Raw genomic sequence first — 14,648 nt, 5'->3', positions numbered from 1 at the left:
TCAAAACATCACATGCAGGTTCTTTCATTATGCACGCACAGAGGCGCTCCTGCTACGTCGTTTTCACATTGACGCAATTTCGTTGTCATCAAAACCACCATCGTGGAGTACCAGTACATTCAGAAGCTGCCTCCATGACGTCACGTGCAAGCCATCTGTCAGATGTCACATATGAAATCTCCATCTTCATTTTTACCCAATTACGCATTCAGCTTAATGTGCGTTTAAAACCGATCTTCGAACAATGTTCATGTACCAGTTATTGCTCATTCAATGGTTCCAATATTTTATTTCGAGGGTAAACGTGCTAAGCAATAGCGACGTTAGATCAAGCAGTCTACATGCAACCTCCGCCTTTTCTGCTTATTACACCTGCATTGAGCTGTTCAGTGCCATTATTATTATTTCTTTTAATGTCATTTTCAGGAAAGCAGTCACAGGTGAGTACTCCCGCTTAAGTTGGCCACGTTTATTTAAGCTTGCTTAAATTAGAAAAATATTCCTATATTGGGTTTTTAGCGATTATGTTTATCTGAAGGTCACAACAATTTTCCGCTAAAACTGTTCGAGTAAGTTTGACTAAAAGGTGGCTTCACCGCACATATACTATTGATTAGGTGAAGCCAACTTGCGCATCTCTCGCGTTTTCTTTTGTCTATTCGTGCTCTGGCCAGTTGCATCGCTTGGATCTGAGGCACCGAGAGCGACAGAGAGAGAGAGAGAGAGAAATGAGAGGGGGCACGAGCAATACCGTACATCTAGGGGAGCTCTGGCGTCTGAGCCAGTCTGGGTTGAATCTCAGCGGACAAGGCCAAGGTTCTCACGAGTGGATACCTGTTTTAGCCTTGGCGCGTCCTGCCAGAATTGCGACACCGCTAAGCTGGGCTTTCATCCAATCTTTACACAATTCCGCGCGACTAGTTATAGCTTTCGCTCCCGTTTCTTTCTTTCTTTCTTTTCTTTGTATAAAGCAGTCTACCAGGTGCGAGTCGTTCATCAGGGTAAGTAACGTTTGTTGTGGTTTAACTTCGAAGCACAAAGCTTCCAGCGTGCTTTCTTAGCCCTGTTGGAATGCCGGAGCACACATCGCTTCCTATCAAGCCAGAACGAGGCACTCCAAGGTTGCCAGCGTCGTGGCTTCTGGCACCGCCGACCGCCGGGAACGTAGATCAAAAGTTCTAATTCATTACTGCTTCTAATTAAAGACAAACATTTGCTAAGCGAAACTGCTCATTATGTGTAGATAACGCTAACAGCCCTGTCGTAACAGGTTTGCTATATAAAACCCGGTAGCATGTTACGATCATTTTGGAACATGCAGTCTACGTTATCATAATAGGTCAAATTGGTAGACACGACTCTGCAGTAAGCAGTGCTTAGCTATTCGAGCAACCGTGCTGGAATTAAGGACAACGAAATTACTTCGGTCGATAAAATTACACTTGCTTGATCTGACGTAGCGCACGTTTACTGGAAGTGACGCACAAATAATAGCGGCAATTCTAGGGTCGCACAAAAGGCTTCGATCATTATATTTAGCAAATGGAAGGTGTAGTTTAGGAGGCAAATGGGCATGCACGCTTCCATTAAAAAAAAGCAGAGACTCTGTTGTGCTCAGACTTTGCCTACACAGTGTACAAGTAATATATTTGACTAGAACGCCGTCTTTTGCGATTTTAGAACTTCTCGCGTATTTCGGTGAACGATAGGCCAAATTAAGGCAGACCAACAAGAACACGGCGAATGTGTAAAATCTTCGTGCCTATAAAAAGACGCTGCTGCACTTAAAAGCGGTCAGCCAGACTACTGCGAATCTGCTCGGAACAATGCAATGCTTTGAACAAAAATTTAAAAAAGAAATTAAGGCAACATTATGCAAATTTTAGTAATGTCCATTTGCTCCGATTCATTGGGGCAAATTGCTTTCTTTAAGCTACAATCTTTTTAATTCATCCAGAAATACTTAGGTTTTTTAATGGAATGCGAACGTAACGGGAAAAAAAATACGCAGGACGTTAAATTTTAGGGCCATTAAGCACGCCACACTTCGAAACCTTGTCTACCACCTAAAATGACGTTATCGAAGCAACGACGTGGGATCATCGAACACTTTATGGATTCCTCATCTCTTCGAACCTCCACCTCCCACAGAACTATTGTCTTGTTCGGATTATCAAATCAATATTTGCTAGTCCTTTTAAGATATGAGCGGACCTCAGTTCATGCGGCTCTATTTCGAAAATGAAGGGTCGAGCGGTGGAGTTTCGTAAACAACATGTATTCTTTTTTTTCTTTTTTTTAAGAAACAGCGGATGTGCTGAGATCGTGGATAGAGTTTGTACTGAATGCTTATATGTTGTCACCAAATAGACAGAAGTTGTGTCGCGATCACAGCTCTCACGAGTATCTCTTGTTTTCTAGCGTTACCTGAGAGCTCAGTGGTCTCGCCCAGTTTGGCCTGTCGTTGCACTCTTGCGAAACAATGACATCACATGTCCAGCCACAATGTCATGAATGTCACACCAGCATGCACAATTCACACTGCCCAAGCGTGTCGAGACACATCGTACAATTAGCTTTTTTTATTATTGGCAGCATATGCCAATTACGTTTATAAAAAATACAACAGAAAGACGCCAAGCTTCAACAGAGGCCAGTTTATAAAACCTCTTGCTTTACGATTGTGTACATAATTCGTGACGTAAATCATGTGTCGTTCGGGGTGGTCACGTGTTAAATATAAATCGTTCGCGTGACCATCCTTCGTTCACACTCGTTATGCATGAATTTGAACATTTTCCTCAAGACCATTTTCGCATCTACGCAGGCGAGCGAGAACGACGACGCGCACGCACGACTTCAATCCGCATGTTACATTTTCCTGTGTTGCCCTCTGCCGTTTTGGTAGGGTTTTAGTAGGGGCCGGGACAATATATGTATGGCCAGAACAAAAGCCTCCGAGATTGCAGCGCGTTTCGCGACTTTTCTTCTAGGGGAAGGGCGCATGCGCCGTGGCATCGAGAAAAATGCGGATTTGTCTTCAACTGTCGCGTCGCATGGTGCCGTCGTTCTCCGCTTCTGCGTCATAGCGCCATCTGCATTTCCAAAACAGACCCAATTTTTCAAGCTCGTTACAATCGGTACATATGGAATCGTTCAACGTTTCATTCCCTGACACATCGCTTCGTAGGCTGTGCGCGTAAGCAACACACATAGAGAGAGAGAGGAGATAAGAAAGAAACAAAGACAGTTTCGGGGGTCCACGGGAACTGACCTGTTGTTGCTAGCAGCATGTGGAGAGGAGGAAAAGGCGCGCCGTGGAGAGAGGTGGCCCCCCACGGCCCGCTTCTTCGCTCCTCGTCCTGAGAGAGCTTCGCTCTTGGGTCAGAGCCCCTGGCTCGATCGAAGCGCATCGGGGCTCTGATGCCTGTGTCCCCTAAACACCCACCACCACCACCACAGAAAAACTCCTCCTCCTCCTCGAGGGCTTCTCTCGCGTCGCACGGGGGCACCGTCGTCGCCAGAGAAAGAAGCCGCAGAGGGAAGAAAAGGGGCAGAAAAAAGGAAGTAGGGGGAGGGACGTTGCAGGAAGGGAAAGGAGACTAGGCGCGGGAGGAACAGATGCCGTGGGAGCGAGGTGGCTGGGGAATGGAGGCATCTAGGGATGAAGGGAACAGGGGAAGGAATGTGGTTCGTGGGAGGAGGGAACGCCGAAAGGGGAAAAGGAAGAAAATTGGGAATGGAAAGGTCTAGGGAAGAACGGAGAGGAAGGACAAGACATCAGTGGAAAGTATGCTTGGGCAGGGAGAAATGTGCCAATGAAGGGAGAGGCGCGGTTGGGAGTTAGATGAAGCCTTGGAACCGAGGGAATTAGAGCGACTAGGATGAAAGGGCGAAGGACGTGACGACCCGTGCGTTCTGTGGATTGGGGATAAAAGAAAACGTCGGAACGGGGGCGTGCGAGCACGAAGCGATAAGCGAAGCGGAACATGCGATCGAGCTGCTCTCATCCGGTGGCCTGGACAGAGAAGGGACGTTTCATAGGGAATGCGCGCGAATGGTGGGGCGTGCCATAGGTGGTTTAGCGAAGCATTGCACCAGTTCTAGAAAGTCAGTGCTTTCGCTTTGTATTTAACAGCGAGAAGAAGGGTAAGTGACGACACGGCAGCAGCGAGATATTACTCAAGGAGAGGAAGCGTTTCAGCGCTGACCTATAGTCGCCAGTGAGCATTCAAGCACGGGAGTTTCGCACAAACACGACGTATAAATCCCGCACGTTCGCTTTGTGCCCTCGCATTGCAACGGATTTGCGAACGGACGTCGTGTTGATGGAAAACGGGACTCTCTCCAAACAGTGCGAGGTTAGATGTATAGCTGACGTACCAGGTCCTATTCAAACTGACAGGTTGAATGACGTGCATGAAGATATAGATATAGTAACCTCGTCTTAACTTCGTATTAACACTTTTGACGTGTTGCTTTAGTGTAGCGATTTCAAACAACCGCATAGATTTCGCCTGCACGACCATATTCTTGTTGACGCGTCTAATCAAGGCAAAGAGAAACGAGGCAAACGCCGTTCAAGTCACTTCTGAGAAAAGTGTGCTATGACAGAACTCCCTCACTCTCAGAACCTCGCTCGGTGCTAGCCGCAACATCATTGGTCAGTTGCATGCCGTAGACGTAAATCGCGTTCCAGACGGTGGCTGCTACGCAGAAAACAGCCTGTTAACCAAGTAATCTGACGTACGGGCAACGCCTAACCTAATTTAGCCGCTAACACGCGATGAGAATGACGCTGACGCGTCATTTCGTCTCTCTGAAATCTTATTAACGCCGTGGAAGGCTGCGGACAGCCGGCAATAAGTGCGCCCAAAGCTATGGGCTCTCGGATCTATGGAACAAGCGCACGGGTCATTTCGCGGCGTTAGCAGCTAGTGCGCTAATGAAGATGCAAGAACGGATAGACATAAAAAATGCGTGGCTATTTGTGAAGGAAGGCGGCCCGAGGCGTAAGGATGCGAGGTTAGCAAGGAGGGACGGCGTATGTCCTTCGCATCGTTGCAAAAGTTGTCTGTGATGTGGGACGGGGCTTTGTGGGTGGTCTCGGGTGAAACACAGGGAAGCGGAAGGACAAGGTGGGGGGAGAGGGGGGGGGGGCAGATGGGCGAAGGGGGGACCAAATGTTTCGCTCCTCTCCAACCTACAAAGAGAGGAGCGCAGTTTAAGGGCCACGAAGGCTTTCGTGACCCCGCAAAGCTGGAAGCGATTATTATATGGTAAACGCGCGTCCGCGGACTCCATAACGCGAGAAGCAAAGTGAAAAGAAAGATAAAATGAAGAACAGGGAGGGAAAAGTGCCGCAAATTCACCACGTGGTTCACTTCACTCTCGAGGTGGTGCGGTTTCATGAAATAACTGTGCCCCTCTTCGTTGCCTGCTCTGCCGCGCGCACCGACACCACGATTGTCAGCCTGGTTTCTTTGACAAGAAAGTGCGAACAGTGAGCGCTGCTCGACAAATAAGAAAACAAGGCATGCATCTCTCAATGAAGGAACTTGGTTGTTCTATGCCGCTGCAGCTTCACAACAAAGCGTCTCGGTTTGATATAACTACACCACAAGTCACATTGCTTTGCGAAGGCGCCCGAGCACGCATTGGTACATGCGAATTTGAGTGCAACGTGTACTATAAAAGGCAACAAGTACTGAGAACGCAGTAATGGGCGAAACAATAGTGCAACCAGACATACAAACGCAAGAAGCAACCACCATTAGTTGCTCTAATGACTTTCTTTCTTCTTTCTTCTTTCTTTCTTTCTTTCTTTCTTTCTTTCTTTCTTTCTTTCTTTCTTTCTTTCTTTCTTTCTTTCTTTTCTTCTTCTTCTTTTTCTTTCTTTCTCGTTTTTCTTTCTTCATTCTTTCTTCTTTTCTCTTTCTTTCTTCTTCTTTCTTTTTTTTCTTTTTAAAAGTGACTCAATATCATAGGAAGGAAGAAAATTTTGTAGAACGCTGAAGCAGCAGCTTCCATTTCCGTTCACCGAAAAATGACGTAGTCGCAAACGTTGAAAGTGCCCCTTAGGTATTCACTTTATAAATATCAAACACCAGTATTTAGCCATGTTTCTATACAGTAGAAAACTGCAACGTCAACACCAGCAAGTTCATTTTCTATAACCATATGACACAGTTAAAACTTCTTGGCTTCCCCCGCACGAACACGGAACTTCACGTTCCACCACCACGTATATCACGTATACAAACTTTTATAATGCGGCGGCGAGCATGCATTGACACCAAAAGAAACCAGGCTGAGCAACGTGTGTCGCATTCTCTTTTTCTTTGTCCTTGCGTGTATTGAGTCTTTTGCGGCTGCTGAAATAATCATACGCCCAAACCTGTGCATTTTCGTATATTTACCTTGGTATATAAAGACACGGTTGCCTGTCAAGTTTAGACAAGGTCAGTATTACATCCTTTCGCCTCCGCTATAATATTTGCCGTGGAATTCGAGTAAGCATAATTTGTGAACTCCTGGTGGCTCTTCGTCGAAACAGTGAACTGTGGCGACCATGGATCGTCCGTGCCGTTCCGTTGTATACAACGTACAACTGTTCTGTTGTAATGCACGTGTATATCCATATGCAAATGTTACCTACACACATAACGCCGCGTGCAACATGAATATCGCATGTGTTCCTCTTTTATTCGTTAATATTTCGTTTCATTTGTTTTTTATGCCTTACACTTCACGGCCCAAACAAGCTCCGCACGTGTCCAAGGCTAGGCTTCATTGACCTCAACGCTGCTTCCTACTCCTTTTTTTTTAATTCTGTAGCGCGTTCTTTCGTATGCAAATGTTTACACTCTACCTACTAGGGCGCACATATATATTCAGGGGACGTCAATGCGACGCGTCCTCGCACCCACTTCAAGAAGAATTGAGTCTTGGATGCGTCTGTCTGCACTGTCTGCGCTCGAGGCAGTTGGCCTTGCATGAAGTCACATTATTCCATTCGCTACTTATAAAAAAGAAAAAAAAAAACTAATGAGCTCAGAAGGGCAAACAAAGTTTACAATGAGCCCTGGTTATGGGCATCAAGTCAAGTCCTATCTTTCTCGTCTTTTTTTTTTCTTAGTTTGTCCTTCTTAGTTCCTATACCATTTCCTAGATTGCTCAAGCTAAGCATGTTTATAGAAGAGTATGCAAACGGTTAAAGGCGATATTTGCACAAGGCCTTTTTTTTTTTTTCAGAGCTTGTTCGGTCACTTAGAACAAACGAATGATTATCGCACAGTATACCCGGAAATACTCAGCCGGATGCTTGCGTTCATATCCGTGCACAGTGAACATGAACATATGTATGATAATGTGTCATATTGTTCCAATTAAAGGTAATGTACGTGTATATCTTGAGTCTGAGGTACACTTTTCGTACTGCGGTATGCTGCGTACTGTAGCACCAGAGGTTGTTCTGTTTGTTTATTGCTTTATGAAACGACGAATGCTTAAAAGAGCTAGCGATATTTGCTTCGCTACCTACATGCAATCGTTAAGTGAAAAACAATTGACAATAGAAAAAAAAGGCAGTGTTCAGAATCGTATCGTAACACAGAAAGGTGTTATAGGTGCACGTCCATAACAGACGGCTGTTAGGAGGCTGTGAACACGTCTTCTAACATGATTTCTGGAAGCGTTTGTGGCACTATGCGCTTGAACTGCGTGACAGCTGTTGCGTTTCGCCGCATTAAAGTGAAACAAACGTACGTGGCAACATCCTGAACAATGCCACCACCGCAAAATGGTATAGCAATGAACGAAGATAAGTGCGTGTTCTACATATAGCCAGGGGATATAACAGAAAAATCGAACGTCGAAGATACAGTACACTCTGTCCTCTGAAAAGCGACAGTACCATATTACTATGCTAGATTTTAAGTTACATATTACGCAAGGCATAGCAAAGACGTAGCGTCACCAGGTTATCGGTACACGGGACAGCGCAAACGGAAACCTCGATTTCCGCGAGCCTTATCTTTCAAAAAAAGAAGGAAGAAAGTGACACAAAAGCAGTTCCCGACCATCTAGCCGCCTACGACACGCTACATACGTCAGCGAATACATTACAGAATGTACTTTCCGTCGTTTGAAAGGATTTAAACGCGTCGTGGTCGGCACTGTGTGCACTGCTGACTTTGCACCCTTAAGGGGGTTTCAAGCAAGCAAAACACCCTTTTGCCTAACCAAAATTTGCAAAAATTGGGGTGTAAAGGTGTTTTCCTTCCACAAAATAGCCTTTAAGGGGTAATGCTCTAACTAAACACCCTTTAGGAGTTAACCACTTTCCAAGTAATTATCTAATGGTGTTATGGCCTCCCGTTATCGAATCCTCAAGAATCACCGGGGGTTTGGCATCTCCCAGCCTTTCTCTCTTTTCTCGCCCATACCACAGCGTGCCAGCTCTCCCGCGTGATGCTTGCGCGATAACTGGGACGGCGCCTCTCGCTGATATAAATGTCGTTGGATCTTAGGTCGAGTTTAGATTACAAGGAATGTCCTCTTTTAGGGCTATCTTACAAGAGTACCATACATTTTTGACTATTCTCTTAATATTTAATGTTCATTTCTCGGGAACAGGAATATCTCTACCGGCACTGAACGGCGGCTTAAGATCTATGGCTATATATACCAGATGGTCAGTGTAAGGCTGTGTAGCACGAGGGCCCCGTAAATGTGGTGTTTTACAATACGCTATGTTATGTGTGCAGTTTGGCGCGTGCGTCCACCTTCTATGCTGATGCCGTCTTTATGTCGATTTTATTTTTCACATTTTTAAGTGATAAGGGTGTTTAGGCCATTGTAAACACCCCATGATAAGGGCGTTAGGCCAGTGGCAACACCCTATGGTATGGGTGTTTTGATACGTGAAAACACCCTTTTCCTAGGATGTAAGGGTGTTGTTATAGACACGGCAATACCCCCTTAAGGGTGTAAAGTGGTTTACTGTGTATTATACATCTATACCGCTACTCCGGTTCACACGTGTACACTGTGCTATATAAATAGCTTGGTTGTGTACAAACGCATTCTGTACACCCGAACTACCGGAAGACGTATCTAGTAACGCTGTAGGCGCTGTTGCTGGCATCACGCGACACCGTGATGAACTATGCTGCGCTATAAATGTTTTCGTGTTAAACTTTATCTGCTCTGAAAATGAAAATATGGGAAAATACATCCACAAACAATACAGCGTTGCCAGCACGTTTCTGTTCCATCTCTCATTGCAGTAAGGGGCCTGCGCTCTTCGGTTTAATTTAACGCACCGTCAACGGATTTCACCACAAGCGCCACTGTCATAGTGTGTACTATCGAAGTACGAGATTGTAACAATAGTGCGTGTCCATTTTCGCAAAATCATTTTGTTTTGACCTAGCAATCAAGCAAGGTCAAAATTGGGTCTTCAAATGGGAGAAAATAAAGCGACTTCGTTAAATCAAAAATCTCGTTGCACGCACGCGAAATGTCGTATCGTCAGCAATATCAGCTGGAACACCGAGTTCATGTTTGTTCAGCTATTACTTGTGATGTACTTATATGAATGTGACGTATTTAATTGCCAGCGACACCTTTTCGCTTGAACGCTTTTGCGCTTGCCAACTGCGTTTAGCCGCTACGGCATTTAAAAGGCAATTTCAGTGTTCCAGCTCATATTGCTTACGACTATTCATGATTATTCGGCCACTAAGTGGCCCTCTGTCAAGCGGCAGATGCAGCGTACATCTGTACGCTGCATGCAAACACGCGCGGCAGAGCAGACACCGGAGGGCTCGAAAATAAATAAATAAAATAAAAAAGTATGGCGGGTAAACACGCCGGGCATTGGATATACGTACAGTGCGATATATAGATATACGATATGGTATACGTGGCGTGCATATAGATACCTATGGAGACAGCGAGAGTGACCGACACAGAATCTCTCGCTTTCAGACGAGCGAGCGCCCATCACGCAAGCGACGTCGAGGCGTCGGCTGATGCGTGTTTTGGCTGGAACAAAATGCGAAACAGTCAGCAAAGCACTCGCGACACGACACCTGCGTGAGGTTATTACCTTGACCGAAAGACCAAACTTACCTGTGCACACAAACACACACACACGTTTTTTTTTTTTTTTGTTTTTTTGTGCGCCGCGCTGGTGACGTGCGCGCGCGCATGATAGACACACACACGTTGCGCACAGTGAAACGATTTTTTGCTCGTTGCGTGTGGGTGTGTGTGCTTTTTTCTCTTTCGTCGGTCGTTTTACCCACCTGAAAACAATACATTATCGTGGTGAGTGCGGCGCTAAGGCCGCTGCCGTCGCCCCTCCCCCTTCGTTCCCATTCATGCCACGCTTTTCCGCCTTCAGCGCTATTAGCAACGTTTGCAGCTGTCGTTGAATGTGTTGCAGGTGAAGCTCTCTTTACAGGAGAATTTTGCAGGAGCAGTTGCACTGGCGAAGAGCTCGGGAGAAGGACGGCTCGTTACAGGTATAGTGGAAACGAACACTGGACGGCAATTCGTACGGAACAACGTCGTTGAATTGACAGCGGTGTATACTGTAACAGCGTTACGTTTCATCTTCAAAAGTGCGCTTCGTTAACACAGACACAGGATGAAAAAAAATACAGTCCTTGTCCGTTACGCGGTTCTCACGTTTATTGTGTCCTACCAACATGCGCAAGTTTCCACTCTTCATAAAAAATTTTGAAAACTTCTGCTATAGAAAGAAAAAATCCGACCACTGACTACAGGCACGTAGCCAGGATATTTTTTCGGGGAGGGGAGGGGGGGCAACGCCTAATTTTTCGAAAGAAAGTCTTTCCATGGCAAAAAGAAAAAAAAGTTGCCCGGAAATATAGAAGGCTGGACGAATTTCGGGGGGGGGGGGTGCGCCCCCCCCCCCCCTTTGCCTACGTGCCTGACTGACTAATAATATCTACGACGAGTTCTCACGAATTTCAAGCACGTGAACCATATATTTTTGCTAGTGAAGCCGTTTGGCGGTGCACTTGCCGCCTTGGACGCTATGATGAAATCAAATCGCGATTCTGCAAAACGCTTTACGGAATAATACGCGCACTAGATCCCCATAATTTCCTCTTTTTTTTCTTAGTGGGAGGTCGCGAAGAGGGGACGCAATACTCGGTCACAGATGTGCACACATTCGCACGAGAGAAACAAGACACGTGTTTTTTTGTTTTTTTTTTTAATATAAAAGTTCCCGCACGTTGACGTCATTCGTTGAAGCAAGGGCAGCAAAACAGAGCGACTCGCTCTCGAGGCACGTGCGTAACCCACACCTCGTATACGAAAATAAATGCTTAAAAAAGGGACTTCGCGCTGCCTCTGTGGTGTAATCGCTTACACGTGCCACAGTACTCACGTTAGGAAACACGATTATGTTTCTGTAAAGCGTTAAAAAGAAAGAAGGAAACACATCGTCATCCCTTTAAAGTTAGTTCGAGTAGACATTACGCTGCTACGTGACGCGGTTTGATTCACTATTTCTGATAACTGCAGGGGTTTAACGTCCCAAAACCATGATATCCTTATGACGGACGCCGTAGTGGAGGGCTCCGGAGATTTCGACCTCCTGGGGTTCTTTAACGTGCACATAAATCTATTCACTATTTCTACTGAAGTGGATGAAATGCACAGGAGATCCTACAGCAGCACCAGAACGCGTAGCCTAGCGAATGGAAAGGGGTGAAATCGGGCAGGCAGGATAAACATTTGCCCCGACGCTGTATTTCTCATAATGAGGTATACGTGCACAAAATGAAAGTGCCCAAGTGCGCATGCGCTACACGCGACGAACAATTAACCGTGAAGTCTGTTCGAGAGTCGTTTTTTGATGCCTCCCTTTCTTCGTACCCCTATCGGACGATGTCGGGGAAACTGGCCTGATAGATCAGAGCTACGTAGCGCCCTCTGGCCAGTGCATGGTGCCTACACATGGTAGTGCCATCGTTTTTGCGCGAGATTTGAGCTTGCGTCATTGATGCCACTGACCCGAAGGTCGCGGGTTCGATCCCGGCCGCGGCGGTCGCATTTCGATGGAGGCGAAATGCTATAGAGGACCGTGTACTGTGGGCGCATCCGCTACAGCGTGCCTCATAATCATATCGTGGTTTTGGCACGCAATACCACAGATATTATTATTGGGGCCAAGAGCTAGATGTCACAAAATGCGAACTGCGCAACGAGTGGGTTGTTAAATGCTTCGAACCCATTACAAAGGGCTCTGCCACAATTCTTCATTGTCATCAGGCACAGCATCAACAAAGCACACATAATGCCTTACAGGTGTTTAGCGGGTACCACGGTTCTCGGCAGAATGACGAAAAATTGCATAGTGGCTGCTTCTCTACTTCACAAAAATTATGATTTATAGCGTAGTGGGTTCCTCGCAAGTGCGCTTCTATTTGTTGCCAAGGCTCCCATGATCCATTTCCTCAGGGTCTGAATAAAGTTAATTCCCGCTCTCTCTCTCTCTCTTTCTCACGTTAACGTATGTTATATAGCGTGGCGGGAGAGTGAAACAACGACCGGGCGTCACACAATGTGAATTACGTAACTAGTGGGTCCTTTAAAGCTTCCAACTCATTACAAAGGGCTCAGCCATAATTCTTCATCGTCATCAACCGTCGCATCAACAAAGTACACATAATGCCTTACAGATGGTACCTCGCTTCTCCGCAAAATGACGAATAATGTCGTCGTGGGTGCTTCCTAACTTCACAAACCTTATTATTTGTGGAGTAGTGGGTACGTTGCTCGTGTACTTGTATTAGTAGCCACAAGAGAGTTTATAGCGGACTTGTGCCCCTCTTCCAGCTTTCGCTGTGACTGTGCTGCGCTTTCCGCGCAGACCTGGCCTTTTTTTATCATTCGCCAGGGCTCAATTAAATTCCGCATTTGACTATATACAATCGAACCAAAAGTATGGTGGACATGTTTATTTTCCTCAAAATTTGGCATCGAAAGCGAGCACGTCAACCGTTTCCCTCTAATCAGCGTGCACGTAAATTTCTTGCTTTAAGCACACCTTCAGGGCAGATGTAAGCTTATAGATTAAATGTTTGCAGACAATTAAGACGACGCTATACAGACATGTTAAGGTTTGGGTAAGGAGACACTGATCACATAGCTCTGAATTTAATGTAGGCTACCTGCGCAGAATTCAACGCGCACTGCTATAAACAATTCATAAAATTAAATTGCACGTTTCAATGTTCCTCATCGTAAGCTACGAGGCACAATACATAAAAGGCCACCGGATCGATTCTGATCGCCTGGGTCTTCTTATTCTACGTTTTTTCTTCTAACGTTCGCTTAAAATCTAGGTACCAGTGGATCTTTTCATTCCGTTCCCACCGAAACAGGATTATCTAGGCCGAGAATCGAACCCACGACGTTACTGCGCTCATCAGTGTAGGATGCTATACATCCGCCGAACCATCGTGCCGCATCATTACTCGCTGGTAACGAAAACGCGAAAGACATTCGCAGAATAAACGATTGACGTTAGAACGCGTCAAAAGAGGCTGACAATAGGGTCCTCCAGATTATTAGTTTCTTTTGTTTTAGCAACTGAGTTTTTTCTGACGTGCACTGAAGACTCGGTGAACGCGGTCGTTTCAGAGTTCGACTCCAAAAGGAACCAAAGTGAATAACTGAACCCTTGATATTTCATTCGAGAAAGAAGTTTTCATGATATATCTGCATAGTTTAGCCTAGCGAAATTATTTGCATACTGCTCCAGGTGTGACGGAGAGACATGAAAAAAAAGTTAGTGAGAGAACTGCTTCGTACAATTCATTGTTTGATTTGTTTCGTATTCTGAATGTTTTTATAAATGTTTTCAATATGCTCTTTTCTTTTTCATACTGCAAGTTTGTTTTTTTTTGTAATCTTCTGATCTTTTCCCTTTCCTATCTTTCTCCGCCGTCTTTCTCCATTCGCTGTACAACTCGAAGATCACGAACTAACGAACCCAAATTTTCATCCCGAGAAGAAGGAGCTAAAAATTCACAGGAGTACGGATACACGGTAGGTAATCAACGATAACTCGTGAACGCGGCGGCCGCATTTTCGACGGAGGCGAAAATGCTTGAGGCCCGTGAGCTTAGATTTAAGTGCACGTTAAAGAACCCCAGGTGGTCGAAATTTCCGGAGCCCTCCACTACGACAGCCATCGTGGTTCATATCGTGGTTTTGGGACGTTAAACCGCAACAATAATGATTATTATTATAACTAAACAGCGGATGCCCTTGGAGCAATTTCGAGAAAAAGACTTGCCTCTGTAAGTAAAGCTGCTGTGGGGGCTAGGTGGTGCGAATACATGGATTGTATGTCTGACCCTGTGTGTGTCTTTTTCGCGTATCAAGTCGTCCAGTTCCTGGCAGCAGCGAACAAGCCATGCTTCTGTAAGGGCAGCAAGCATTGCTTATCTCTTCTGCTATCTCGTATCTTCTTCATAGCGGGACAGTTACGATAACCGAGACCTTTCCCCAGATTTCCAGCTCTTTGATTTCTCTTTTCTAATCATTCACTATAAATTCCTACTATATTCCGTACACACCAATGCTTCATGTACTAT

At 45.6% G+C, this 14,648-nt stretch overlaps 2 protein-coding genes across 3 annotated transcripts in view; one reads left to right on the top strand and one right to left on the bottom strand.

The window, feature by feature from the left end:
• Positions 1-14,648, top strand: part of LOC119396089 (cathepsin L-like) — a 543,104-nt gene that overhangs the window by 131,509 nt on the left and 396,947 nt on the right. The gene's annotated exons all lie outside the window — the stretch shown is intronic.
• Positions 1-14,648, bottom strand: part of LOC119396092 (sodium- and chloride-dependent GABA transporter 1) — a 179,775-nt gene that overhangs the window by 31,306 nt on the left and 133,821 nt on the right. Inside the window, exon 1 of one of the 2 annotated variants that reach the window (XM_049416901.1) lies at positions 3,275-3,586. The exons of the other annotated variant lie outside the window; for it this stretch is intronic. Coding sequence (XP_049272858.1) covers positions 3,275-3,413 — 139 coding nt within the window. The 5' untranslated portion in view covers positions 3,414-3,586. Of the gene's footprint in view, positions 1-3,274; positions 3,587-14,648 lie in introns of those variants that run through there. 2 annotated transcript variants of the gene reach the window in all.

This window comes from Rhipicephalus sanguineus, chromosome 6 (genome assembly GCF_013339695.2).
Source record: "Rhipicephalus sanguineus isolate Rsan-2018 chromosome 6, BIME_Rsan_1.4, whole genome shotgun sequence".
Classification (NCBI taxonomy): Eukaryota; Metazoa; Arthropoda; class Arachnida; order Ixodida; family Ixodidae; genus Rhipicephalus; species Rhipicephalus sanguineus.
Note: the sequence above shows the minus strand (reverse complement) of the source record. Positions and strands in the feature narration are given on the sequence as shown.